The sequence below is a fragment of the Bos grunniens genome, chromosome 18, assembly GCF_055505025.1.
Source record: "Bos grunniens cultivar Pamir isolate PY7600 chromosome 18, Bosgru_T2T1.0, whole genome shotgun sequence".
NCBI classification, from domain to species: Eukaryota; Metazoa; Chordata; class Mammalia; order Artiodactyla; family Bovidae; genus Bos; species Bos grunniens.
The window spans coordinates 6,300,284-6,327,734 of NC_141182.1; the positions used below are offsets into that span (position 1 = coordinate 6,300,284).

The following is a 27,451-nucleotide window of genomic DNA, read 5'->3' on the forward strand; positions in this document are numbered from 1 at the left end:
GGGCGCTGGGTTTATCCAGGACACCAGGCCCGGCTCCCCATGCTAAAGCCCCAGCTTTGCAGCATTCTCAAGAGCCCCCAGAGCTCCTTGTGCCACTGAATGAATTTTGGAAACTTCAATTAAAAAACGTCCCCAAAGAAACTGTGAATTAACACATCTACACCGAAGCATCATACGTGGGGAAAAACACCTTCAATGTGAGCGCAGTTTTCCAGCCATTAGAAAGTTTACGCGCGGCTCGGTTTATGTAGACCCCCAAGGTAAGGACCTGCTTCCTCAGTGAAGACCTGCGTGTCGCTGGCTTTTCTCTCTCTACCTCAGCCTTCCATAATTTCCCCTCCATCCCCACGTGTGGAAACGAAGGGTAACTACAGGGAAGCCTGGCGGGGAGGCGTGTCTGTGGAAGGCAGTTTGACGTGGAAGCTTGAGTGGCTTCGTTTGCCCTCTCCCGAGTGTCGTGTGGCTTCCAGTCAGTGTTGCCGTGTGCAGGCAAGAGGTGGAGAACCCTCAGCTGATCAAGTGCCTTCTCCATCAGACACAGGAACGTCCTCGAGCGGGAAGGGGCAGTGGTCTGGGGAGGAGCAGCTGAGCGTGGGGTGTGGCGGTGTTTGCAAGCCCAGTTTTGCTGGCGCACAGCCACGTTCGCTGCGGGGTGTGTTGTTCACGGCTGTTTCCCCAACAACAGCGGCAGGTCTGAGTAGTTGTGGCCGAAACCATAGGCCCTGCTGGGCCTAAAATCTCTCTTCTGTCACCCTTTGCAGAGAAACTGCATCTGCCGACTGTTGGTAAACAGCACAGTTGGGTTTGGGGGCATCTGGTGGTTGGTCACTTTTGTGGGCGTCGTTCAGTGGCTCAGTCGTGTCTGACTCTCTGACCCCGTGGACTGCAGCACACCAGGCTCCTCTGTTACCTTAGGCACATGCTGTTCTTGCTGTGACTCAGTTTCTGCATCTCTGAAATGGGAACGACAGGGTTCTTTCTTAGGGTCCTGGGACTCTAAAGCCTCTAGCTCTGGCCTTGGTACTTTTAAGGGAACAGTAGGTACAAATCAATCGTTTTTTACTCCCTATTCTTTTGATAGAAAAATCCAAAGACATGGGTTCGATCCCTGGGTCAGGAAGATCCCCTGGAGGAGGGCATGGCAGTCCACTCCAGTGTTCTTGCCTGGGAAATCCCATGGACAGAGGAGCCTGGTGGGGTATAATCCATGGGGTCGCAAAGAGTCAGACACAACTGTAGCGACTTAGCACGCACGCCCACACTCCCTTTTCTTTTGATAGAAAAATCCAAAGACGCCAATCTTAAGATTCTAGAAGTCCTTTAGAGCAGGGGTCCCCAGGCTCCAGGATCTAATGCCTGATGATCTGCGGTGGAGCTGATGTCATAGTAAACAAAAGTGCACAGTAGGTCATGTGCTTGAATCCTCCCCAAACCACCACCCCTCTGTGGAAGAACTGTCCTCCACAAAACCAGCCCCTGATGCCAAGAAGGCCGGGGACCACTGCTCTAGAAAACCAAAGGACCAAGTGTGTAGAAACCCAAGACGGGTGGCTGTGCCCCTGTCCTGGCGTGGCGGCTGCCCCGGCACCCACCCCTCTGCTGGCAGCAGCTGCGGGAGCCCGTGCGGGAGGCGCTGGGGGCTAGGACGGTAAACAAAACGAGCCACAGCAGTCTAGGAAGAAATCTTTAATTTCTGTTCAGCTTTCAAGAGTTTGAGAGAGGTGTTGGTTGTTTTTCTTTCTAACAAACCAGTTCAAGTACATGCCTTCAGATTATAAAAGTGCCTGAAATTGCCTAGAATATCAGCATGCAAAGCTTGTTAGTATTTACATATATTTACATAGGGAAACAAGAGAAGGATCTACAGGTATTTACAGTCTACACAGGGGAGGAGAAAGGCGGCCTAATTGTATTTCCTAAAATACAGCCGATGAGTAGTCAGCACATGCATATTTAGAGAATATTTGCATGATAGAATGCAATTTTTTAAAAAAAAAGACATACCTTTGTAACTTTCTATGCTAAGGTGTTGCATAATCAAGGTAATTTTGTGTGTGTGTGTATTGTTTCTAGTCTATCTGCATCAAGTGCTTTAAAATGTTCCCTAACACCGAGGCAGAATTATTTACCCCGGCAATTAAAGGCCCAGCCTGCGTGATCATGCCCCCCTAACTAGCGACACACTGCTGGTGGGTGAAGTAGCCACTGTTTCTCGTCTCCCCGTCGACCACTGTGATGAGGTCCGTCTGTGCAGAGGCAGTGCCCGGGCACTCACCATCAATTATGGAAGTAATACAAATGAGACGCTCTCCATAGTATGTTCCCAATGAAATATTAACAAGGCCAGCGTCTCTGTGCCTGAGAAATGATCCGACAGAGAGAGCCCCGTCTGAAAAGACTCAGTCCTGACACAGACGTGCTTGGCTTGAGACGGTGTGGCTGGACACGGGGGTCGGGAGGGGGGCCCTGGGGTGCCCTGCTGTGAGATGGGATTATTGCAGACTCTGTTCTTGTAATTTGTTTCTGGAAGAGTGAAGAGTTAGTTCATTTCTAACCACAGTGGGGCCCTATCAGAGACGACCCTGTGGGTTTCATCCACCCACCGCATGCCCTGTCAGTACCATGTCAGAGACTCTCTCTGCAGCCTAGGTGTCAACCTTGCGACGGCAACAGACTGATTTTTCAGGGTTTGTCTGCGCACAGAAATGGTCAGCTCTCAGTTTTCTAAAAAAAGCATGGTAGGCCCATTCAGTGTGATTCTGTGCAGACGAAGGGGAGCAGGGAGAGGTCTGCCTCACCCATACTCTTTGCAACGTTAGGTTAGAATTGAACCCATTCATTCTGCCTGGCAATAGTTTCAAAGGTTTATTTCAGTATACATGGCAAATGCGGAGGCATACATTTATGTACAGTATACAGAGCTAGCTAGAATGTGGGTCAAAGAAGTAAAAATGTAAAATGTTACAAATTAACACAGGCTAAATATCTTCTCTGAGCTTTCTATAAACACTCAGCAGTCCTTCAGTCTTGTCCAGGTGGCCAGGATGGAAAATTCCAGGGATGGGCCATCAGATTCGTCCCAGGTAGGAGAACCATGTGTATTTTGGTGGTAGAGTTCTAAGATCCATTTCAGAGTAACCTGTGGAAGAATGGGCGCCCCAGTGCAGTTTCCCATCCCAACCAGAGGAATCCCCCACCCCCGTTTGAAAAGCAGTGTGTGTACCCCAGGCAGCACCAGCAGGGAAGGCCCAGGGAACTCTCCCGTGGATATAAGAAGGATGTAACAGAGATAAGAGCATCTTCTCCCATGTTTAAAGGGACCGTCTCTCCAGCCCAATCAGTTCTAGAACATCTTTGGCACCAGTGGTAGATCAGGCGTGAATAACATCACCCACCTGGACTGTACTCAGTCGCTCCTTTTCCCTTCCCTCCTCCGGACGACCTCCTGCTCCAGCGGAGCACATCTGGGATGTCACAATACCAGCAGGTCTCGGAAAAAGGAAACCATTCTAAGTATTCTACCTCCACTCTCTCGAGACCAGCCATCTGTTATGGAACCGTTGAACACTTTGGGCAAGGATCCTGGAACACGTAAGGGGTATGGAAAGGGCCTTGTTGATATCAAGGCAAGTTGAGAAAAGGTCATCCCATTGAAAACAGAGTCCTGAAAACCTCCCGAGGTCACTCTGCCCTGCACTGCTGCTGCTAAGACTACGCAAAAAATCCTCTGGAGCCTTGCTCTCCAGAACAAACACGGCTCGGGCCTCTGCGGATGGCTGAAAGTGGCTGCCTCTCCTGAGCCCACTGGTCCCTGGGCTTGCTTCCACAGATTTCTCGGAGCATCGTAGCAACTGTTCTCCTAACTTCCCAACTCATTCCTCCCTGGTCTTCAAGTCAGTCTCTTCAGCCTCCTTGATGATCTTGCTAGAGATGAGTGACTTTTGTCAAGGATACCACGTGACTTTTGTAGCCTGACGAGGATTTAGGGTTCCTGGACTGCAAACGGGAAAGCGTCCATGTCGTCGGATTCTCTCCCAGCAGAGGCCTGTGAACGTACGCGGCTCCCTGGAGCCTCTGTCCCCTGTGTGCCCCCGCCCCAGACATCTCCCTAGATGGGCATCTGCTTCCTGGGGCTGTGTCCTGTGCCAGGACCAGGCGCGTTGGTGGTAATGGGCTGGCATGACCCACGGCTTCACTCTCCTCCAGAGCACCTGCCACAGAGCTCTCCTAGACTGCGTCCTGTGCCACCCGGGGAAGGACGGGAGAGACAGCCCCTGGGAAGGGACCTCTGAGGTCCTCCACCTTCGTGACTTTCTTAGCGAGAGATGAAGGCCCCTGCACACTGCGGAAGGTGCACCTTCTCTTCCATCAAGCTCAGGACTGAACGTGATCCTAGGGATTCTCCAGTGCACTGTCGCCGACTTTTCCAGCCTCTTTCCTGGCCCGCCTCCCTGTTTCTGTTTAAGAAGTTGAGTCTGGATTTCCCTCCTGTAACCAATCCTGAGGACAGCCTGTGTGTTAGCAAACCTCCTGAGGGCTGTGAAGGAAGTTACCCCTTGATCCCTGCAGAAGGAATTTGCCTGTATCTAAGTGTGCGCTGTCTGGACACATCAGTGGTTAGGCATTTGTAGGGATGAGTTTGTTGACAATGAATCGGGGCCGGGGGTGGGGGGCAGGAGAGGGGAGACGGGGCAGTCTCCTCTGCACACCGGCTGGAACATGTCAGGTGGCACCCTCCAAAAGGCCACACCCGTTTGCACATCTGTGAACTCATAAGCTGGAGATTGCTTGGGTTTCCCTGGTCTTGTAGTTCCACTCACACTTTGGAAAACGTCCTTGTCGTTTAGGAGCAGTGGATTCCTGGCTGGTCCAGTCGGGCGGGTGGAGGTGGCACTTTAAATCAGGCGATGGCTTTGTTAGGGGTCATTGGCTCTTGGCTCTTCCGAGGTGGCGTTGAGTCTTCAGTTTTGTTAATCCAAATGGATATAATTTCAATTTAGTGGCCTGCCTAAATCAACAGTGGGAAAATCTCTTCCTTATGCTTCCCAGGTGAGCGCCTGACAGCCTGTGAGTACATTTCATCTTCAGCCACGTCAGGGCCGCACGCGGGGGTTCAGCCAGGCCCGGCTGGGAGGAAGGGAGGGGGCCCCTGAGGCGACTCCACCGCCCAGGAGGCGTGGGGTGCGTGGTGTGCAGACGGGAGCGCGGGCGCGGGAAGGCGGCTTCCTGTCGCAGCTGCTCTGGGTTCCTGGGGTCGGTCGATGTGGCCCCGGAGGAGTGGCGTGTGAGCTCAGGTATGAAGTGGGCTCCTCTGTAGGTGGGGATGGCGACCATCCCCAGCCTGTAGAGCTGCCTGGGGCTAGAACGTGATGCCCATCACAGAGCTCCCTGCCCAGCACCAGGGGAGTGCAGGCTCGCGGTCGGTGCCCCCATCGTCACCGCTTGAACAGGCTGGGACAGCTCGCCCAGGTGGTGGCCGAGAGTCCCCTCGAGTCACGATCTCCAGCTTCTCCCACCTCTCGTCGTCCTGGAGGACGTGGGTCTGTTCCTGGTGAGCGCGGGACTCCACACCCAAGCCCGAAGGCTCTGTATTGGTCAGGTCCCCCGGGCGGGAGCCCCACTGCCATGCACGCTGGGCGTCTCTGGGAACACATGGCTCGTCTGTCGGCTTAAAAGACTGTTCTCAGATGGTGAGTAGGGTATACCCATCCTTGTGGAGCAGCTTGCTTTGGTTTCTCTCCATAACCAAACAGTATTGTTTGAGGAACAGCTGTGTTCCCAGCCCCACGGTCTCAGGAGATGAATCTGAAATACTGCACCACAATTAACCAGGAGAGGGGGTTGGAAACTTTTGGCAGGACTTCCCTGGTGGCTCAGGCGGCAGAGAACCCACCTGCAGTGGAGGGAACATAGGTTCGATCCCTGCGTCCGGAAGATCCCCTGGAGAAGGGAATGGCAACCCACTCCAGGATTCTGGCCTGGGAAGTCCCCATGGACAGAGGAGCCTGGTGTGCTACAGTCCGTGGGGTCTCAAAGACTTGGACATGACCGAGCGACTAAGCAACGCCTGGGAGACGGGGTGTCCCACGGGACCCGTGTCCGCTGCCCGCGTCTGCTGCACTCCGTGGTGAAGCACTCGCCGTACTTGCCGGAGCGCGACTGCTCCTGCCCTGGGGAAGTGTTTGCCGCACCCCACAGACCGCAGATGAGCAACAGGGGGAAGCTTTGGGGGTTCAGAGAAGCACCCGTCTCCTCCTCTGTGGCACTGGCAAGGTCCTCTGTCCCAGGAACCCAGCGCCTCCTCAGCGCCCACCCAGAAGGGCCGCTCCTTCCCCGCCGTGGGTCCCCGGTCCTGCCTCGGTCCTGGGGAAGCAGCTGCTCTCAAAACCACTGACCACACAGACACCCGTGACAGTGCATCTGCTTTTTTATGTCTCAGAGTTAAATCTGTTTTAAGACAGGAATCTATTCTTTTTTTTTAAAAGAAGCATGCATTATAAAACTAGAGAAACCTGAAAACTAAGCTAATGCTGTAACATGTCCTTATCAAAACGTGAGCTATATTAGGGAACCTACCGACGCATCACAAATACTACTATGTGGGTGGTTTTCTTTAAGCCTGGATTGTCGATCTGAAACTCCCATAACTTTCTCTTTCAAAGAGTCAATATTCATCTGTATTCCCTGCTGATGGCTGCAAACTGATGGCTAGTGGTTATCAAACAACTGTGGATGAAAAGCGGCTACTTCAACAGATTCATCCCAACCAAGGGCTTGGGGAGGATGGATAGTTTAGATCTCAAGGCCCCAACAATAAACAAATAGCAAACCGCTGTCTAAATCCCACCTTTCTGTAGTTGGAGACAGTGCCGCTCAGCTGACAACTGATTTCTGAAAGAGAATGATGAACCCTCATTACCCAGATACTCTTAAAAATCCCAAACAAGAATCCCGGGTGATTTTACATACGCTATAGAGATGGGTGGTGTCGTTCTCCTCGGGCAGCTCGCAGACGTTTGACTGAATCAGAAATGGCATTTAGGCGTGATTAAAGATTCTCCCGGCTTCCCAGAAATCCTCAGCCCCCACCCCGCGCCCACCCCACACAGTGATCCACACCCTCCCTCTCTACCCCTGGTGCAGGACAGACTTGCTGCGCCCCAGGGCTCAGACTCCCCATAAACTGTTCTCAAAATCACTGAGAGGAACCCCCCGCCCCAGCCCACGTTTGTATGTCAAGATACTGCTATTATCTTATCACAGCAGATCAGCAAGCAGTGGTGAAAGGAAGCAAGGCACAGCCTCAGATATTTCATAACAGAGTTGTTAACATCGTCTCCTTTATGGGGCGCTTTCATCTTCTCTGAATTATGTGCTGATGTCCCCCCGCCCTCCACAAAGTGGCATGAAAGTCATCTGACGGTGATGAAAGTGAGCTTTAAAAATTTTTCTTCTATCAGTTTAAAAACGTTTTCTCTTGTAGCAGCCACGCCAGCTTATTTCCTAATGAGATTTGCTAATGTAGCTCCCGTCTCTCTCTCGAGCATAGGCAGGCCAAACAGCCAATGAGCCAGCAATTAGCACTTGTTGTTGGAGTGTCATCGCCTCCGACCATACAAAGATGGACCCCGGGTGCTGCCGTCGGAGTCACCTGTTCACCGTCTGGTCTCTGCCAGGCGTGCACAGTTGGTCTTCGGAGGGGAGAAGCTGGTCTTTGCTTTCAGGTGCCCTGCGGTACTGGCTTCTCGCACAGAACCGGCACCGGTGGTGACGAGATCTAACTTGCGTACCACTCTGAGCTGAGTGGCAAAGGCCTCGAAGCCACCCAATCTTTGATGAAAGATTGGGCATTTCTAAGATTTATGGTTTTCGGCGTGGTAGCCAAGTGGAGGTTTACCCGAAATGAGGCCAGCTTCAATTGCTTTCAGATTCCATGGGGGGAAAATGCGTGTGCCCCCAGCTCCCTCATCAGCTCGATTCTGAATCAGTCTAAGTGCCAAATTTCTCTGCAAAAATACCATCCAACCACACGAGAGTGTACCATGATAGCATTTTAGAAGGTCAGAGTGGCGCAAGATTGCATTGGGTTTGGAAGAATTCCGTCTGTTGCTTTCCCAAGTGGCCACCTTTGATCCTTTGTCAGGGCTGGTGGAGCTTGTGAAAGGCCAGTTTGTTGCGATGTATGAATGCTGATATTATAGCCACTCTGGGGCGGGGTGGGGGGGCCTGGATCTTGGGGTGAGCAGACTCTCTCGCTACTTGGGAGCTCATGACAAACCCCCTGACTGCTCTTTGGTGGGTTTGGGATTTGCAGAGTACAGCGGAAACCTAAGACAGATGTCCAGAATATTCCTGAGCACTATCTCCACCCAGCAGCAGCATTCTGAGAATCAAGGCCGAGGTGGTAGTTGGCCTGGGTGGGCGGGACGAGCCCTTCAAGTCTTCCATCCGCCTCTAGAGGACACCCCGCTGCCCTTTGCCCCACACGGGGTGCAGGGGACTCGGATGAGCCCTTGAACCTGGTTAGATAAACGTGCTGGATGCTAATCTAAGGGTTACTAGGAATAACAGCTCAGCGGAAGGGAATCGGAGTGATGCGGACTTGGGTTCATCAGACCTAGGCCGCACAAAATCAATCTGAAAAGAAGTAGCTGAATCCAAGCGCACAGCTGGCTGTCTGGGGAATGGGCGTGGCTGAGAGGGTTGGGGGACAACCAACCGATGCCCATTTGGTTCAGGTCACGCTGGGGGTTCAAACTTTGGATCCATGGGTCTTGTCCAGCACAGTGGACAGCCCCAGGGTCAGAACTCACGCCTCCATCTCGTTCATCTCGTGCCTACGCCACACCACCCACCTCCCTAACAAGCATGTCACTTGTATATTTGGCTTCTTGGTTTTCAGACAAATTCAGTAAGTACCGTCCTCTTCAAAACAACCCCCAAGTCTGTTTCACAGTACTTTCCTCAAACGGTAAACACCCCGAGACCTCACTTCTCAGAATGCCCTGGGCTCCCGGTGATTATGGGCATAACCATAGACACACAAACCAAGGCGTGGCGGGGGAGGTTCTCCCCCGAGCCCTCTGCTGGGGCCTGGTGTGAAGTCTGTAAGAGGCAGGAGAGGGTCAGCTTTCCGGTGGCAGGAACGCGCTTCACCCTCCCACAGAGGGCTTCAGTGTTTTCCTAATGGTGACCTTATCGCCCGTTATCTTTCTCTGATTCTCCTCTGCCTCCCCACCCCTTCACCTGATAATTAGTTGATGCAGCAAGGGCTGTGGTGCACATAAATAATCAGAAGATGCCAGATAAACTGTATTGGTTTTAAATTAGAGCCGTGCCAACCATGTCTCCCTACGAGCACCAGCCTATTATTTTTAATTATGGCTCGCAAAGCAAAGTGATTTCTTGCCCTCCTCCCAGCCTCCCTGACAGCATCCTGTCAGCCGGGTGATATGGTGCCCCGTCGGCACACACATCCCCAGCCACAGCGCCAGCTGTTACTCAAAAGGTCAGTCGGAAGTGATCAATGGCACTCATTACGACGTGCATTTAGAAGTGGGCTGTGAGGACGTGGACCCTCAAGCCGCTGTCCTCCTGCAGGTACGGGCAGGATGTGACATTCATAGAAAGGTCTCCAGGATCCTGATCAACTCACAGATTTGTGTCTCGTGTCTGCAGGAGGCACGTGTGTATGGTGGGGAACATGTTTGCACACTGCATCCAAAGCCTTCCCCTCACAGCACCATGGGCAAAGGACAAGGACACAGCTGGCACTGGTCCTGCTTGGCTTTCCACCCGCTGGGCCACGAGAGTGCGGCAGGTTTAGCTCAGACAGAAGTCTCGTAAAAACATCTTGGTGTCACATGACATCATGCATTGCAGTCAGGAGGTTGGACGGGTTTCTTCCTGCCGGTTGGCAAGGATCCCACCCTGCTTGCGTTGTCAGCAGAGGCATGTGATGCGACGAGCTGAGAGGCATGTTGTGTTCAAAGCCTTTTCTCGCATGAGGTGTGAAAAGTCACACCGGTGCTCCAGGCGGAGTCCATGATGCTGTCCCAGGACGGCCCCGCCATACCTCTGGGTTCGCGGCCGCTGCTGAGGTCCAGTGGCCTCCACAGCAGGTGGGGAGGGCGCTCCCCATGAAGGACAGCCCCCGCCGCCTCTCTTCTGACGCGCTTGTTCTTGTCTCTCCTCTCTGCCCTGCAGCAACAGGGAGCCGCCACCACCGTGTACTGCGCTGTCGCCCCGGAGCTGGAGGGCCTGGGAGGGATGTACTTCAACAGCTGCTGTCGCTGCCTGCCGTCGGCCGAAGCCCAGAGCGAAGACTCGGCGCGGGCCCTGTGGGCGCTCAGTGAGCGGCTGCTCCAGGGGGTGCCCGGTGGCCCGCCCTCCTAGACGGCCATTGGCCCGACGCCCACCCCGCTGGACTCCCCCCCCACCTCTCACCCCGCGGCCTTCCATGTCCCCCCGACCCAGACCCGCCAGAGGCCCAGGATGTAAGCACTGGTGCGTCAGATCACACAGCGTTAGGTACCACTGGGGAGCAGGGCGTTGGTGGGGAGAAGGGGCGGTACTTCTTGTCCAGGGCTGGCGGCAACCGAGGTCCCTCTGCTGCCCTGGCAATGGCCCATGTGACGGTGAAGCTTCGCCTTCACACGGGCAAAGGGAGGCTCTCCATCCCACCGCAGAAGCACGTGCAGTTCTCACCACTCAGGGTCCCCGGTGCCCCCCCCTACCCCGTCCCACCAGCCACCACCCCAGCCACACACCCATGGCCACACACCCATGGCCACACTGTAGCCAGGAGCAGGCTTTCTCCTGTCCGGGGAAGAAAGAGCCGGTGTTTATCCTTCACACACTCATCTGCGAGATCACTATTCCATCCTGATCCAGTCTGAGTCCTGGACAGGCCCCCTCTGGCCCTTGTTCCCGCCGAGGCGGAGGGGATGCTGAGAAACGGGTGGTGCGGGCAGGGAGTGTGTCGCAGGGCACTGGTTCACTGCCGGAGCAGCGCAAAGGATTCTTCAGCTCACAGCAAGCAGACCTCACAGGCCACCCCCTGAACACCGCGCCGGGCGGGAAAGGGGGCCTGGCACCCCTAAGGATGCCCCGGGTGTTTGGGGGCTGGGGGATAAAAAGCCGTTCCCTTCATCCTTCCCGCAGTTTCAGGAAGGACCCCGTCACAGAGGTGCACGGCCCCCGCGTATCTGTTCAGCATCCTGCTTCCGCATCCTCTCGTCCCTTCCATCCTACGCTTAATAAAAGAGCATGCTTGAATATGATCACCTGAACTTTGTCTTGTTCCTTTAACTGTTTGTTTCAGTTTCGTGTTTTGTTTTTTTGTTTTTGTTTTTTTTTTTTTTAGAAAAGCAATCTAGAGGAAAAAATAAAGCGCTTCTTGTAGACGCCAGGAAAACACCATTCTCATGTCTTCTCTGAGTTTGTTTTGTTTTTGTGCTTTGTGGCTGTCTGTGGGCCGAGTTGTCTCACGCGATTAGCATGCCAGCATCATATTTTCTGTTGAAGAGAGAAAGAGAAAAATGACTGTTGTTAAATTTCACCTTAAGAAGTTTTGTTATTATGCACGGTGGGCCGTTTCAGGCCTCACGATGTGTTCCCTTTGTGATGACCAGGCTCTCGGTGAGTAGGCAGTATCTATGATGAGGATGGGGGTGGTTTGAGGCCCTTTGCCCCTGGTCCTGCATCACTCACACCTGGGCTTCCAGGCCATTCCCGCAGAGATGTAGGAAGGGCCTCTTTGGCCACATGGAGACAATGCTTCTGCTCACACACCAGGAAGGTGGGGCAGAGGGGCATGTGCCACCAGTCTCCATCCTGACATTGTCGTCTGGGGCCTCTGGCTCTGTGTGCGCTCAGACACCACTGCTTTCCAGGGGTCCACAGCCTGGCTATATCCTCCCATCTAGCTATATTCCCCCTTAACAGAATCCTTGAGGGACCTTGGCGAGAGGAGGCGAGCATGCCCCTCAACCGAGAGCTCCCTAAAGCCATCGACCCCGCTGGTGGGGATGTAAACTGGCCCAGCCACTGTGGGGAACAGTGTGGAGGTTCCTTAAAACGCTAGAACCAGAGCCACTCCTGAGCACACGCCCAGACAAAACCAGAATTTCACAATATACATGCACCCTACATTCACAGCAGCATGATCCACAATAACCAAGATGTGGAAGCAACTTAAATGTCCATCCATAGAGGAACAGGTAAAGAATATGAGAAAAGAATATTACTCAGCCATAAAAAAGGAACGAAAGAATGCCATTTACCACAACACAGATGGACCTGGAGATTATCCTACTAAGTGAAGTAAGTCAGATAAATACCATATATCACATCACTTATAGGTAGAATCTAAAATGTACAAATAAACCTATTTATAAAATAGACAAACAGACTCATAGAAAACAAACTTGTGGTTACCAAAGGGTAGCAAGAGGGGTTAGGAGAGAGAAATTACGAGTCTGAGATTAGCAGATACACACTACTATATTTAAATAGACAAACAACGATGTCCTACTTACTATATAACACAGGGAACTATATTCAATATTTTGTAATAAACCAGAGTAGAAAAGTACATATATATCTGAATCACCCTGCTATACACTAGAAACTAACACAGCACTATAAATTAACTATACTTCAAGGACAAGCTAAGTCACGCAGACCACGTCTTCATACAGTCATGCACCCAACAGACACACCAAGCACCACATTACGGAAATTCAAAGTTTAGGGTGACACCCCCACCTATAAAATGAGCTATAAAATGTCTAGATCCTGGGTCTACAGGAGTGGTCACAGCACCCAAGGTCATCATCAACTTGACCAAAAGTTCTCCAGGTTGCTTGGTAACCAGAGACCCCTCCCAGAACAAAGCCAGGCCTCCTCTCTCCCCTTACGCCCTGAGTCCACGGGGTCAGACGGTACCAGTCCCTGTGGGTCATTGCTCCTGCCAGACACGTCTCACTTCCTTGGCTAATGCTGTGGGGCAATGCCTGGACAGGTGAGCAAGTGTACAGATAAAGCCTCACTCCTTTTTTTGTTTTTGCTTAGTTAAGCCCATGATTATTGTTTACCATCTGTTATGGTGCGTATATATAGACATATCATACACACAGAAACACACACACGTGTTATATGTATGTGCAACACATACACACGTATATAATACATATATATATATTAGTGTATGTACACGTGTGTGTGTGTGTATATGTAATATAAACCTAGTCTTCCATAATCACCACCGCTGTTTTCAGGTGCTGTTTATTATGTGCCAGTTGCCACTCTGTGCCCCCCGCCCCAGAAAGATGCCATGTAAAGACCCACTAAAGTAACTGAGAGCAGACAAGGTAATTGTTGGGGGAGACAAGGGAGTGAAACCCAATAGGGAGCCTGGAGCAATAATAACCAGAGCTGGAAATCTCTGCTAAAGTCACACCCACCTTCCCACTTTGTGCTCAGATGATGAGACTGGCAGAGCGGCCTGCCCACAGCCCCCGGGCTGGGGACCCGAGGGGCAGAGTCAGCCTGCAGGGCCAGGACGACGGTCTGCACCGCGCTGCAGGGGGGTGCTGCAGACCCCCGTACACGTCCCTGAGTAGATGGATATGAGGGGCTTGTTCACACAGCAAGACTGGCCTGTGCCGGCCCAGGGCCTGTTCTCCTCCCAGTGCCCCGCGTCTGGGGCGAAGCCTGCCCATTCTGTGCCGCTACCTGGCATCACGGGCCCGGCCCTGCAGACCCCCTCTCCTGCTTGGCTCTGAGCAGGTCTGTGCCCGGCTTCCCTCCCTGGGTTTGGCCTCCGGAGGACTCAGTGGCCAGGGTCTGGCCCCATGGCACTGGAGCCACAGGGCAGTGAGAGGGAGCCAGAGTGCCCACTGGCCTTCTCCAGTGAGCTGCTTGCTCTCCCTGAGTCTTGACACCCAAAGGCTGCCAGCGTCCACGTGCACGGCTCACGCAGGGACACTTTGCTGCCGTTGATCAATAGGAAACAAGAAACTGAAGCGGCCGCGGCAGTGACTGAAGCTGTGGCTTGTGGTTTTGCTCTTTAAAATGGGGTGATGCGTGGTTTTGTTTTGAACCTCCACGAAGGGGGCTTGACTACTTTCATTTGGGTCAGCGCTGGGCCCCGAAGCCTGCTGCAAAATGGCTGCATGTCCGGGCCGCCCGTGGGCACCACGTCGAGAAGCTCACCTTTCACGTGAACTTCGGTTGACGCATAGCTGCTCGACAGTGTTAGTTTCTGCTGTACAGCAAAGTGAGTCAGCTGTAGATGTACACATATATATGTATATCCCCAAAGAAATTTACATTTTAAAACAAGCATCTAAAATAGCTGTATTATATAAATGAACTCTTTTCCTGATCCTCGAGACCAGATTTACGGTTACCAAAGGGAGGGGGGAGCAGAGGATAGATGAAGAGATAGGGACTGGCATATCCACACTGCTGCATGTAAAACAGATGACTAACAGGGACCTACCGTAGAGCACAGGAACCGCACTCACTAATTCCGTCGTAACCTACGTGGGAAAGGAACCTGAAATAGAGTGGATATATGTACGTGTGGAACTGATTCCCTTTGTTCTACACCTTAAACTAACAACATTGTAAATCAACTATATTCCAATAAAATTTTTTTTTAAAAAACTTTTAAAATTAATTCAAGAAAAAATAGAAATATTTACCCTGTTAACTTTTTGTGCCTTTCCACGGATCCAAACTAGTTTGAATTCATTTTAGAATAATAAACAATATCACAAAATATTATCCACATGATGACTGAAAAAAACTCTGAATTCTACTTGATGAGATACTGCACTAACGATAAAGGCAATTTCTAAGAAGGAAAAGACAGGCTCAGACACCACTATCCTAACAGAGGTTTTCCGCTCTGCTTCATAGTCCTTGGCGCCTCCCCCCCTCCCCCCCGCCCCGCAACAAAATCACTTTCTTTCTCCGTTGTCACTTATTTTAATGGAGCCCTCCCGTGTCGTCCTGCTGGGTTGGGGGCGTCAGCGGGAATCCCATGCTCTGGGACATTCAGCCTGTTTCTAGTTTTTGCTGTTAGAACAATGGTGTAACTTGCATCTGTCTCCATCCAGTTCCTCCCTTCTGTTGACCGTGCTCTCCAGCATCCATAGGCACCCCTGAAACTCTTGGGTCTAACAGCTCTTGTTTGGCTTTTGCTGCTTGCTTCCATGTGCCATGTGGAAGGGTTACAGCCAGCAGAAGGTACATATTTCTGGGTTGTTGTTGTGTGTGTGTGTGTGTGTGTGCGTGTGTTTAACAACCTCATCAGCCCTGGGTGTTGGTATTTAATTTTTTTTAAAAAACATTTTCACTTTCTATTGTCACAGTTTATAGCTACTTACATAGAATACCCCTGAGCAATCAGTCTCCTTATTTAAAGTACAAGCATTTTGTCTTTTGTTTTCCCACCGGGCCAAGTTCACAGTTGTAATTAGAATGGACATTTTAGGTGAGGCGCATTCTGTCTGGGCAGGAACACGTCAGCCATGCCAGGACATCTTTATCCCATCCCTCCAGCAGTAAGTGTCCTGCCTGTGGTGCCTTCGTCACCAACCCTAGCATGACCTGGGCCCCATCTGCATGCTGGCCCAAACCAGAACGGCTCCTGCTGGCTTACGTACTAACCCCCTGGCTGCTCCTAGGCATCACACTGCTGGGAATGACTGTCTCCCCTCTAGGCTGATCTGTTTCCAAGGCCAGGGCCTGCTGCATCTTGATAGGTCTATGCAGACAGACGCCCTTCATCACTTACTCAAACGGAAGAGGCCCTGTGCCTTCCTCCAGCTTCTGGCTTTATCTGAGGTTCACTAAGGGCTGGCTGTTTTACTCTGGAGTCGTGACAATTTCTCATTGGCTGTTGGGTCCCTTAGGTGAGAAAGTCCACTTTGATAAAGTATAATTCCCTGAGTCCTCACCACTACTTTGTGCAAAGCACATAACCTGAAATGCTGTTTTTGCTCATTTAAACCTCACGAGTTTTGAATGAAATGTCACTGTCCCCTTTTAACCAGTGAGGAAAATATTCAAATATTTCAAGGAGGCAGATGGCCCCCCTCCAGGGTAAAGTGATTGGAGATTCCTCCCCTCTGGACTGAAACTCCAAGACAAGAAAAGCAGGACAATTCAGGGAGAAGGCTGGGCCCTGCCCAGAGCACATATTTCTCATTCTCAAAGTCAGGAGACCTCCCTGACCAGACATGAGCAGAAAAGTTTCGTTGGAGGCCAATCAGGAGTCATATCAAGTGATGTTCTACCCAGACGCCTTTTTGGTAAAATCCACCTTGGCTAAGAGATGGGTGTCCACACATGGGAGGATCCTGAGATACACCAAACACAGACTGTGAACCAGGCAAATCAGAATGATTGGCCAAGGGAAACCCGGAAGAAATACCCCATAAAAGTAATGCAAACTGCCACGAGGGTGCGACTCAGGGCCTCTCCCCCGAGTCTGCCCGTGTGTCTCTCCACACGTCCTGCACTCTTTTTTTCCTCTTACTGATACTTTGCTTCACCACTTTCTGTCTTTGTGGGAGTTCCTTCCTGCATAGCGGAAGGTGCGGGCCCTTGTCACTGACCGCCAGTCTAGTACTAGGCTGGGATCCAGTGCTTATCACTGCCGCGACACGGCCCATCTCGGGCTGGGGACCCAAGACCCGCTCCAAGCCGTTGCAGGCCGAGGCCACCACTTCCTGTGTGATGTTGTGCCCGTCACTTAATCTCTCAGCCCCGTGTCCCAACCCCAAGATGCATTTGCGGTTCCTCTTACCCCTCCAACTTCATCTCCCCCTTGTTTTATTTTCTATGTACACACTTGTTTAGATTTTTTCTAAGCTGAACAAATGGGTGTTCATTAGCAATCCACTCGAATATAGTTTTATTCTTTCTCTATACTCTTTAAATATGACTTGTGAGATTGGTTGAAGGTGGGAGTAGGTCTATCATTGTATTTAAATACAGTTGTTCTTAGAAATCATTGCTGAATAATATTTTTTTTTCTATAAAATGTATTACTGTTTGCTGTTTTCATTAGAAAGTTGAAATGTACTTCCAGCATTTAAATTTGGGGGAAAAGATCAGGAAAACAAGTATTCCCACAGTCTCACCCCTCAAAGACAACCACTGTGACTGTTCTGATGTATGCATTCCCTTTCTCTCTTTTTAAAAAATGCAATCGAGTTTATTTGTATCTTTTCAGTTTTATATAATACAATTATACTCCACATACAGTTTTATATATTTTAAAGTAAATAAATTCTGGATACATCTCCCACTGCCCTTACGATCCTGCATTCAGCAAACAGGCGCACCACAGTCACCTCAGCCTTGCGCTGTTACTGCAGAGCTGTTTCCCTCATTGCTGTATTTTCATTGATACATAGAAAGCTTTAATAAACAGAAGTGCATAAGATCTGGGGAGACCAGTTTGATTTATTTCTTACCACGGGCTCCAAAGGGAATGTAGGGTCAAACAGCAGGGGTGTTTTTAAGCCTCCGGGTTACCTCCTGTCGGGAAACCTTTTCCGGGCTGCCCACAGGGCTGGTTTTGACCTCTGCCCAGAGTTTCCTGGAGCAGGGCAGGTGCGCGTGCTGGTGGTTGGTTTATTTTGCCCAGATACTCTGCCTGTCTGGGGTTTGGCGGCCTTCTTCTCAGGGCTGGCCGTGCAAGTTTCCTGGGATAGAAAGCTCTTGCTTCTGCGACCGGGACAGGAGAGGGCAGGAGCAGTGTGCCAGCGAAACCCGAAAGGGCTGACCGCGACAGAACCCAGCTCAATTCTGGGTCAGCTGGTTTTGCCAGCCTTTGAAGGCATCGCAGTATTCACTGTGCGGCTGTTTCGGGACCTACTGAGCAAGTCTGAGGACTGTCTTGGCCAGGACGGCATGTGTTCGGACTTCTTGGCGCGGTTCGCTGAGGCAGGGCTGGCCCCTTAGACTTGGTCCTGGGGGAGATTTACCTGGTGGGGCCTAGATGTGAAGGGCTGATGATGAAGCCCTAGCTTTTCACTCTCACTAGTGACTGCCTTCAAGCTCATTTCAGGGACAGAGGCTAAATTCCTTCTTGGATGATTTAGGGAGAATTTCAGTCAGACCATCCCATTTCCTGAACAAGATTCCAGAACCTAGTAGAAGCCCATATAAATCTCCCTAAATATTCCCAAAGCCTTCACAGCTTCAGCACACTCTCAAAATAGAGAAGTAAAAGGCACGGGGGAAAAGCAACATATAGACAGGTAGGTAGATATGATCTCAACTGAACAACTGGTATTATTAGCAATGATGTTAAGAAGTACTATTTAAAATAAAATCACAGTGAGCATTACTAGTAATACAAACTCCAGAACCCTTGACCTAGAAATTCAAGTTCCAAAGTTTAGAACTCTGAAGCAGGGCAGTTCTCCCAGTCTGCACAGATGATAGGTGTGTATGTGTGACTGTGTGTATGTGTGTGTGTATACACATATCAGGAGTTTGGGAATTCAAAAACTCCATTAACGTACTACTGGATCTGAGAAGTATAGTTACTAACAATGATTTAAATATGTTTAATTTCAAATGTTTTGAACACAGGCCCCTGGTTTTTTTTTTGTTGTTGTTGTTTTTTAAAGATAGTGTTTTGTTAACAGGGCATTGCTCTCCAGGATATAGAGACACGTTTTTCTTAAACCAATGATTAATAATAACAACGACAACAGCAACAGCAATAAACACCTGAGGTCAATTTAAATGTCCAACAGCTGGGGTCAGGGCTCTCTGACCACCATGATGTTCTGGAAAAAATTCAATTAAGTGAAAAGATGTTTTTAACATATTAAGTGAAAGACATAGGCTATAAAAGTCTATAAGGTATTGTGTTTCTGTGCATGTAAATTACATATTGTAAGAGAGAGAGCTGTGAGGTGTTAACAGTGGTCGTCTCTTTTCCTCTTTATGCCTATCTGTATTCCCCGCATTTTCTACAATGAGAGTATGCCCAATAAAAAAGTTATAAAAGCACAGAACATGCCAACGCTTGTAAAACGTGCCGGTTGCCTCTGGAGCGTTCTGGCTCAGCTGTGGGCCCAGTGACTGATCCTCCAGAAGGTTCTTGGGCCGACACTACACCAGCGAAATGGCTTTCGAGTTCCACAGGAAGAGAGCGGGGTCTGAGGGCCTCATCCCACAGGGGCAGGTGTGCGAGAGTACTTGGGGTCTCTTGGCAGTTCTGTCTGAACTACTCTTCCCGCTATGGCCTATGCAGAGGCACCCCCTCCCGCCGGCTTGGGCCAGGTCAGCTTTCCACAAGAGCCTTTCCTCTGCGCAGCAATAACGCTGCCAAGGTCGGAGTGACTTACCTCCCACCTCAGCACACCCGTTAACCTTGAGCACTCACACCCAGCCCCTGCAGAACCCAGACCGCGGATGGACGCCAAGTCCCTTTCCACTTTTTGTTTTATTATTGCTTGCTAAAAGTTTGAACCAAATGATAAATGGAAGTATTGATTTTGTTTGTTTATCTCCCTGACCTCTGTCAACGCAAAGTTTTAAGAAAACAGACTGTTAGAAAAGTAAAGTTATATGTCTTACATTATTCTAAACACATACACTCATCCAAAAACCTTAAGGGGAATATTTACACCTCCAGAGAAGATGTACAGGTGGCCAAAAGCACACGGAAAGCCGTTCAACATCACTGATTGTCAGAGGAACGCAAATCCACACCATCATTCTCACAGCCAGTCAGGACGGCCAGCATCAACACGTCTGCAAACAAGAAATGCTGGAGAGGCTGGGGAGAAAAGGAGCCCTCCCGCGCTGCCGGTGGGAAGGTAAACGGGTACAACTGTGGCGGAGAACAGCACGGAGCTCCGTAAAAAGCTAAGAGCTACCATACGATCCAGCAATCCCACTCCTGGGCATACATCCAGAGAAAACGGATTTGAAAAGAACCGCACGCTTGTAACGCTCATAGCAGCACTATTTATGGTGGCCAAGACACGGGAGCAACCTACGTGACCGTCGACAGAGAGATGGATAAAGAAGACGTGCACACGTATGCGATGGAATATTACTCAGCCACAAAAAGAACAGAACAGTGCCATCTGCAGCAACCCGGATGACCTAGAGATTTTCACACCAGGTGAAGTAAGACAAAGACCAATACCATATGGTACCACTTACACGTAGAATCTAAAAAATGCTACAAGCGAAGTTTTTTTACAAAACGTGAGTAGACTCACGGACATAGAAAACAAACTCATGGTTACCAAAGGGGAAAGTGGGGAGAGGGGAGGGATAGATTAGAATTTGGAATTCACGGATGTACACTGTTATATGTATAATAGATAATCGCCAAGGACCTACTGTGTAGATCATAGGGAACTATATTCAATTCCTTGTAGTAATATATAATGGAAAATAATATGAAAAAGAAATATATATATATATAGAAAATTATATAACTGAATCACTTTGCTATATACCTGAGACTAACACAGCATTGTAAATCAACTACGTTTCAATTTGTAAAAATTTTGAGTTTTGTTACTTTCCAGTTGGGAAGAAGTACAGCATGAGGCAAGGAAATATGAATAACTAAGAAAACCATCAAACTAATTCCTCCACCCACTTTGGGTCTAAATAAGAACACCACCAGTGTGATCCCCTGGTACTTGCACCACAAGCTTCATGAGTAAAAGCCAGGGGAAGCGGCTTCACCAGACCTTTCCTGACTCCATCACTCCACATCACAGTGGAAGGTGCTTCCAGACTTTCGGTGAGACAGGCCCTCAGTTCACCTTCCCCTGGAAGGAGCTGACTTCTGCAGCTCTGAGCCCGAGGCAGCCCGCCTGTTAAATTTCACTCTGTTTTTATAGGCCTTTTGCATGCAGTGTTAAGCACACAGTCCTACCATCTAATTAAAAGACTCTTATCAATTTGCAGGATAGTTGCTTATGGGAAAAAAATTATAATAAACACGCGACGCCGAGGTAAACATCAATCACCCATTGAGAATGTTAGCACTTGATCCTGTGCTTCCTGAAGAACGTGTAGAGAAGCGCTCGCTTTGAGAACCATCCCTGTTAACTTTTTAGAACTGAATTGCCCAGCACCTTTCTGAGGAAGGGACGCAGGACGGGGTGATGCCAACGGGAGGTCTTTCCGGCACTCTGATTCAGCCCTGACTTCTGTCCTTTGGCCTGGCTTCTGCGGGTGCCCCTGGCAGTGGCAGAAAGAACACATGTGGTTCCTTTTAAAAATGAAAGAATCAGTCAAGCCTGGGACAGCGGTTGATAGAGGCTTGTAATGGATGTCAGTTTCCCACAGTGGAGTGGCTTTTCTGAATCTAACATCCTAGGATGAAAGGCCAGCTTTCCTGGGCAAACGACACTTATTTAACAGTGAGATGGGCCCCTGAGATCCGTAATGCGCTTTTCTGGGGGGAGGGTGAGCGTGCAGCCAAGGTTGCACGTGCTCCTGACCCCTCCCCCTAAGTGATGTCTTTCTCACTTAGTGATGCCTGCCCCACAGCAGGCACGCCTCCTGTCATGTTTCTTTGCCCCAAACCTACAATTGTCACGTGTCTGAAATTGGCTTCACTTTGTCAGGCTGGTCTGGTTCAAATATCTATTTAAAAAATCACCCCCAAAGCAAATTAAAATCAGAAATGTCATGTTCTTTGGTGTAGTCACATTAGTCTGACCGCTGGGAACAGGGGGAAAAGTAGCTTCCAGGCCCAACAGGAGGAAGAGTGGAGGCGCTGTCGCCACCTGGATGTGAAACCAGACAGAACCCGCCCCCCCCTAGCGCCCCGCCCCCCAGCGCCCCGCCCCCCCAGCGCCCCGCCCCTGGACGTGCTCTGTGCCAGCAGGCTCTTCTGGGACAGGACGCTGGCATGCCCCAAGCCCAGCATGGTTGGGAGATCATTTAACGACCTGGCTGAGGATGGGGAGGGACATGGCACCATTTTGGTATTCCAGCCTGGTTTCGAGGGGGAACAGTGGCTGTAAGTTCTGGCTGCATTTTGTTTTCTAAGCTAATATCAGATGTGTACCAGGAGAAAGCATTAGAGGAGTGTGGTCTAGGTCCTAAAAGCTGGCAGACGTGAAAATACAATGACCTACACCGTGGGACAGAAGACCGAGGCCTCAGCAGCAAGCACAGAGGGAACAACACACTTTGCCCATTTGGTTTGAGTGTGATCTTTGTCTATGTATTATTGTGTGTCCATCAGACATCAGCATGCCTATCTTTCTGTCTACAGGCTCACTTCAACACAGCAGAGAAAGGACTATCTATACTGTGAAAAGAGAGCAGGAAAAAATTCATTATAATGGAGTTAAGACAACCATGTAGACAACATATGCATAAAAAAGGCAAGAGACACTGTGATCTACTAAAGTGGCTGTGCTGGCAAGGTATGAACACGGGGGACAGGAATCTAGGCTAATGTCCTTCCTACTCTCACGCTTACTTTAAACTTTTCTATAGGTACAGACTTTGTACAAGAACATCTCATGTTATTAACTCCTCTTTTGGTGGAATTAATATTCCAGGATTTGGATGTTCCCTAATTAACTTGACAATCTCCCTATTATATAAAGAAAGCTGGAGTCCTGATATAGTCCAATATCCAGTCTAGACCATGGGGGAGTTAATTGAGAAGACTCTTAGAAGCATGTTTAACCCAACATTAGGCACAGGTTTGGGGCTTAAGCCTTCCCTACCTGGCATCCATGTCACACGACCATGTGTGAGGTTTGGTAAAAATCAGATAAATGAGAACACTAAAATATCCAGATAAATATATCCAGAGTTATTCTCTATGGCACCCTGTGATCACGCAGCCAAGCTTTCCCCACAAACTGACCCCTATTTGATAGGATTTGGTAGGATTAGACACAGCAGAAATCTCAGAAATAACACTCCAGTTCAGTAACAGTTGGAAAAGTGTTAATATAAAGACAGGCCATTCTTAGTTTTCATGCAGTGAAGAAGGATCTTTGCCTAAATAATGGAAAATCAATGTAGTATATTAAAAAGCAGAGATATCACTTTGCCAACAAAGGTCCGTATAGTCAAAGCTATCATTTTGCTAGTAGTCGTGTATGGATGTGAGAGTTGGACCATAAAGAAGGTTGATTGCCAAAGAAGTGATGCTTTTGAACTGTGGTGTTGGAGAAGACTCTTGAGAGTCCCTTGGACTGCAAGGAAATCAAACCAGTCCATCCTAAAGGAAATCAGTCCTGAATATTCATTGGAAGGACTGATGTTGAAGCTGAAGCTCCAATTCTTTGGCCACCTGATGTGAAGAGCTGACTCTTTGAAAAAGCCCATGATTCTGGGAAAGATTGAGGGCAAGAGGAGATGGGGATGACAGAGGATGAGATGGTTAGATAGCATCACCGACTCAATGGACATGAATCTGAGCAAATTTCGGGAGATAGTGGAGGACAGAGGAGCCAGGAATGCCACGGTTCCTGGGGCTAGAAAGAGTCAGACACAACTTAGCGACTGACCAGCAACAAAACGTATAGGATGAGTCATGTATTCACTCAGCAAACAATTGTTAAGCACTTCCTATCGCAGTTCCTACGTCATACCATGAAATGCAGAGAGAGAAATGCATTGCGTTACCCTGGAGCTCAGACTAGGGACTAGAAACAGATCCAAAAAACAGGTGATCCAGGACCCTTACACAACTGCAGGGGGACAAGATCACGTTGGACTTTACCTACTGGCCCTAAGTGTTCCCTTTACAGAGGGATGTGGATGCCTTCTCCCAGAGCTGTGGGGCTGGGGTATGTCATAGTGAAGGTACCCTCGATGGAGGCCTTGATGGGATAAATGCAGATACGTGGGATCAGCAGAGAGAAGACCCCGCTGTGCCTCACTGGGAGGGGCTGGGATGCCAAGAAAACTCCCCAACGAAGTAACACTGATGTTTCAAAAATAGTAGACAAGCAGATTTAAAAATAAGTATGCAGAGCAGAATAGGATTGAATGCTAATTTTTGCTTTCATTAAATATTTTAAGAAACTGCTCACAGAGATCTGCCCAGCCTCCAAAGACCTTGACAGGGGAAGCAACCTTCTTATTTTCAAGGCACCACTTGGTCTTTTCACACCATCCTGGGCTGAAGAGGCATCTCCCTTCACACTTGCGTGCCACATGCAGGGTCTGCTTCGGGGGCAGCCAGTGGTGACACTTTGTTTGTAAGCCAGCAAACACTGGTAGTTCTGCACAGACCACACAATTAATTTTATTTTCGCCCTCAGCCAGATTTCCAACAAAGACCCCAGAGATGTCTGGAAAATTAATTTATTAAAAAGCAATAGCTTGATAATACACACGATGGCAGAAGAAATGAATATGTTCAGTATCTTATAAAACAGTTGGCAATCACATAATAGAACATTCATTGTCAATTTAGTAGCTTGTCTCATTATGCTCGGCAAATAGTTGTAAAATAGTGTATTATTCATGAACCAACATGCGTTAATTACTTTTAGTGCACATTTATTTTTCAAATGCAGGAAGAGTTGGATTCATCTAGAAAAGCAACTTATTTTGCAAAAGTCTGCTCCAGGCCCCTTTCAAATAAAGAGCCGCAGGGTGTGTTTCTTAGGCCTGAAGATGCACACCGGTGATGCTCAGTCCCAGCCTTGAGCAGGGAGGGACAGCCCCTGCCTTGGCTGGTGCGGCAGAGGGCTAGCTGATATGAACCCCCCAGATGTAGAACCCACCCAGTGCCTCGGTCAGTCCTGACCTAGGTGGGTAAGAAGCAGTTCAGCTACATGAGCCTCACCACTGACTTGGCCATGGACCCTGTTTTGCAGTGTGATATGAGCAGACAGACTAGCAGGGGACTAAAGTGTCCTTGCATTGCTAGTGCTGCCTTTTCACACTCCTGCCTCCTACCACGAGGGGAATACTCCCAAGGGACCACTAGTCCAAAAAAAAAAAAAAAAAAGAGAGAGAGTCACATCAAGTAGATAAGAACCCAATCCATAGCCTAGAGCCACACTCAGCCTGCATCAGCTGACCCGCAGCCTACAGATAGATATGATTGCTGCTTTAGTTGGAGGGGAGGGGGTGCTTTGTTATGCAGCAAAAGCTGACTGATACATCAAGCATATGCAGAATTTACTTTGGGATGCCCTGGAGGAATCTTCAAATCAACTGGCAGTCAATTTACCTCTCTTAACACCTGCTTTGGAAGATGTCTGGTCCACGAGAATATAAACCCAAGACAGAACCCACCCATGGTGTAGAGAAAGAAGATTTTTCCCCCACGTGGTCCTCACAGCGGCAGCCACTGAAGCAACCAGTCTAACTGTGAGCCTTGATTTGCATCAAGCTGCTTCTCATGTGGGCGGCTCCATGCATGGGCTCCAGGGTAGGCAGGGAGAGAATTGATTTAGTTAACACCAGCTAACGGTTCTTCCCTGTGGAGCAGAAAGGAAGGTGAATCTCTAAAAATCCCAGACCATGCAGGGTTGTTATACATAGTCAACATAATAGAGGAAACGCCCAGCACCCTAGGCACACAATAGCCGCTGGTAGTAGGTGGCTCAGGCAGTAAAGAATCCGTCTGCAATGCAAGACACCCGGGTTCAATCCCTGGGTTGGAAAGATCCCCTGGAGAAGGGAAAGGCTACCCACTCCAGTATTCTTGCCTGGAGAATTCCATGGACAGGGGAGCCTGGTGGGCTATAGTCCATGGGGTCGCAGAGAGTCAGACATGACCGAATGACTAACACACACAACAGCAATCAGAGTCACAGTCACTGTCGCTGTTTGGTCTACTCCTTGACAGTGGAATCGGAAGCAGAAGGAAGCACAGGAAACACCCTTCCCAGCCCCGACTGCCAGCCAAGCCTCCCAGAGCCCCGGCATCCCTCCCATCCCCCTCTCGAGAGCCTCCCGGAGCCCAAGCATTCTTCCCGTCCCCCTCTCGAGACCCCCTCCTTAGTGGTACCAGCACCATCATCCTGGAACTCCACTGAGCCCAGCGAGGGGCTGAAACCCTGAGGCTTCCATAATCTGTGTTGGTGGGGGGAGGCAGGCATAGCCTGAGCTTCAAAGGGTAGGAGGAGAGCTCCCAGCTCAAGCACCTGGTTTCCAAACTGAATGGCTTTCTGGCCTCTCCTCTGCCGTAGCACACTTAATTGCTGTAGCTCCCAATTGGCCCTCTAGGTCCCGGAGAATGTTTGACCACCACTCAGCTCTGCTGAGCCATCCTCACCCATGTCTGTGTCAGGGCACAGGCTGTGTCCTCTCCCTGGGGTCTCCTTTCCCTGCATCTCCCTCCTGTAGGTCCACTGAGAACTCCTACACATCCTTCAAGGCCCAGATCCCAGGCCGCGCCTTCCAGTGAGCTCTCCAGGGAAAGGCCAGCACTCCTGCCTTTCGGTTCCCAAGATGTTTGAGCAACGGTGCTGTTTTCTTGTGTTTGTTTAGTCGCCTCTGTTTGTTGCATTCAGCCAGGAGATCTTTGAGAGTACAGACAGCATCTCGCTCCCATCAGGGTTCCCAGCCCCTTACACCGCGTTGAGACAGACAAAGTGCTCAGGAAATGTTCTGGATAAATGAATGTTTTTGTGGAGGCCAGCTGAAAGGCCCTCGTCCCTTTCCTTGCCCTGCTGCTGTTCCCTTTTCGGCCTCTGCTGTCTAGATCCCCAGCATTTCCCACTGAAGACACGGCAGGGGATTGGAGCTCCTTCTTATTAGGAATTAAAAAAAGAAAAAGTACACGCCATCTCAAATGACTTCAAGCCCTCCAGAGACAACCTATGCAGGGTTTACAGAGAGGAGGGGGGCATGCGAAGACATTTCTAATTAAATTCTTTAGTGCTTCTACTTGACCTCATTTCAACTGTGCCATAAATCTTAAAAAAAAAAAAACACTTAAATCCAAAATTTTAAATAACACTTATGCTCTGGTTTAGAACAGGGACTCTCCTTCTTAATCCATTAGTTGGACACACTTAGGTTGCCAGGGTCTGTTGTGGGACTGGATCAGTGAAAGGCTGCTGACCATTTCAATTAAAATGTTTTCAAGGATTTCTCAATAATAAACTGGTCTTGCCTATAATTACAGATGAAATAATAATTAAAAAAAAAAAAACCCTCACAATCCTCTGTGTAATGTTATGGCACACTGTTGGTGTCCATGTACCAAGACAAATACCTCCGTGAGACAGGGAGCCGTGGAAACAATTAAAGTATAAATCCCAGGCCCCCGTGAACACCTGGCTCTATTAGCTGACTTTGTCCCTGGTCACAGAGCTCACTGGTGGCTTGGGAGGGAAGGGTATTGGCCTTACTTCAGTGAAAGCATAATTCTACTCTGTAAATCTCTGCTGTAATTGGTCAATAAACATACGCTTTGGCAAAATGACCACGGGGGTGACTGGTT

The 27,451-nt window shown here is 49.6% G+C and overlaps 2 protein-coding genes across 4 annotated transcripts in view; one reads left to right on the forward strand and one right to left on the reverse strand.

The window, feature by feature from the left end:
- The window catches only part of WWOX (WW domain containing oxidoreductase), a 907,382-nt gene extending 896,100 nt beyond the window's left edge, over positions 1–11,282 (forward strand). For all 3 annotated transcript variants that reach the window (XM_086350012.1, XM_086350022.1, XM_086350023.1), the window contains exon 9: positions 10,207–11,282. In XM_086350012.1, coding sequence (XP_086206138.1) covers positions 10,207–10,395 — 189 coding nt within the window. In that variant the 3' untranslated portion in view covers positions 10,396–11,282. The remainder of the gene's footprint in view (positions 1–10,206) is intronic.
- MAF (MAF bZIP transcription factor) overlaps positions 1,672–27,451 on the reverse strand; it is a 364,402-nt gene continuing 338,622 nt past the window's right edge. Inside the window, exon 3 of the mRNA XM_086350036.1 lies at positions 1,672–11,517. The gene's annotated coding sequence lies outside the window, so the exon portion shown is untranslated. The remainder of the gene's footprint in view (positions 11,518–27,451) is intronic.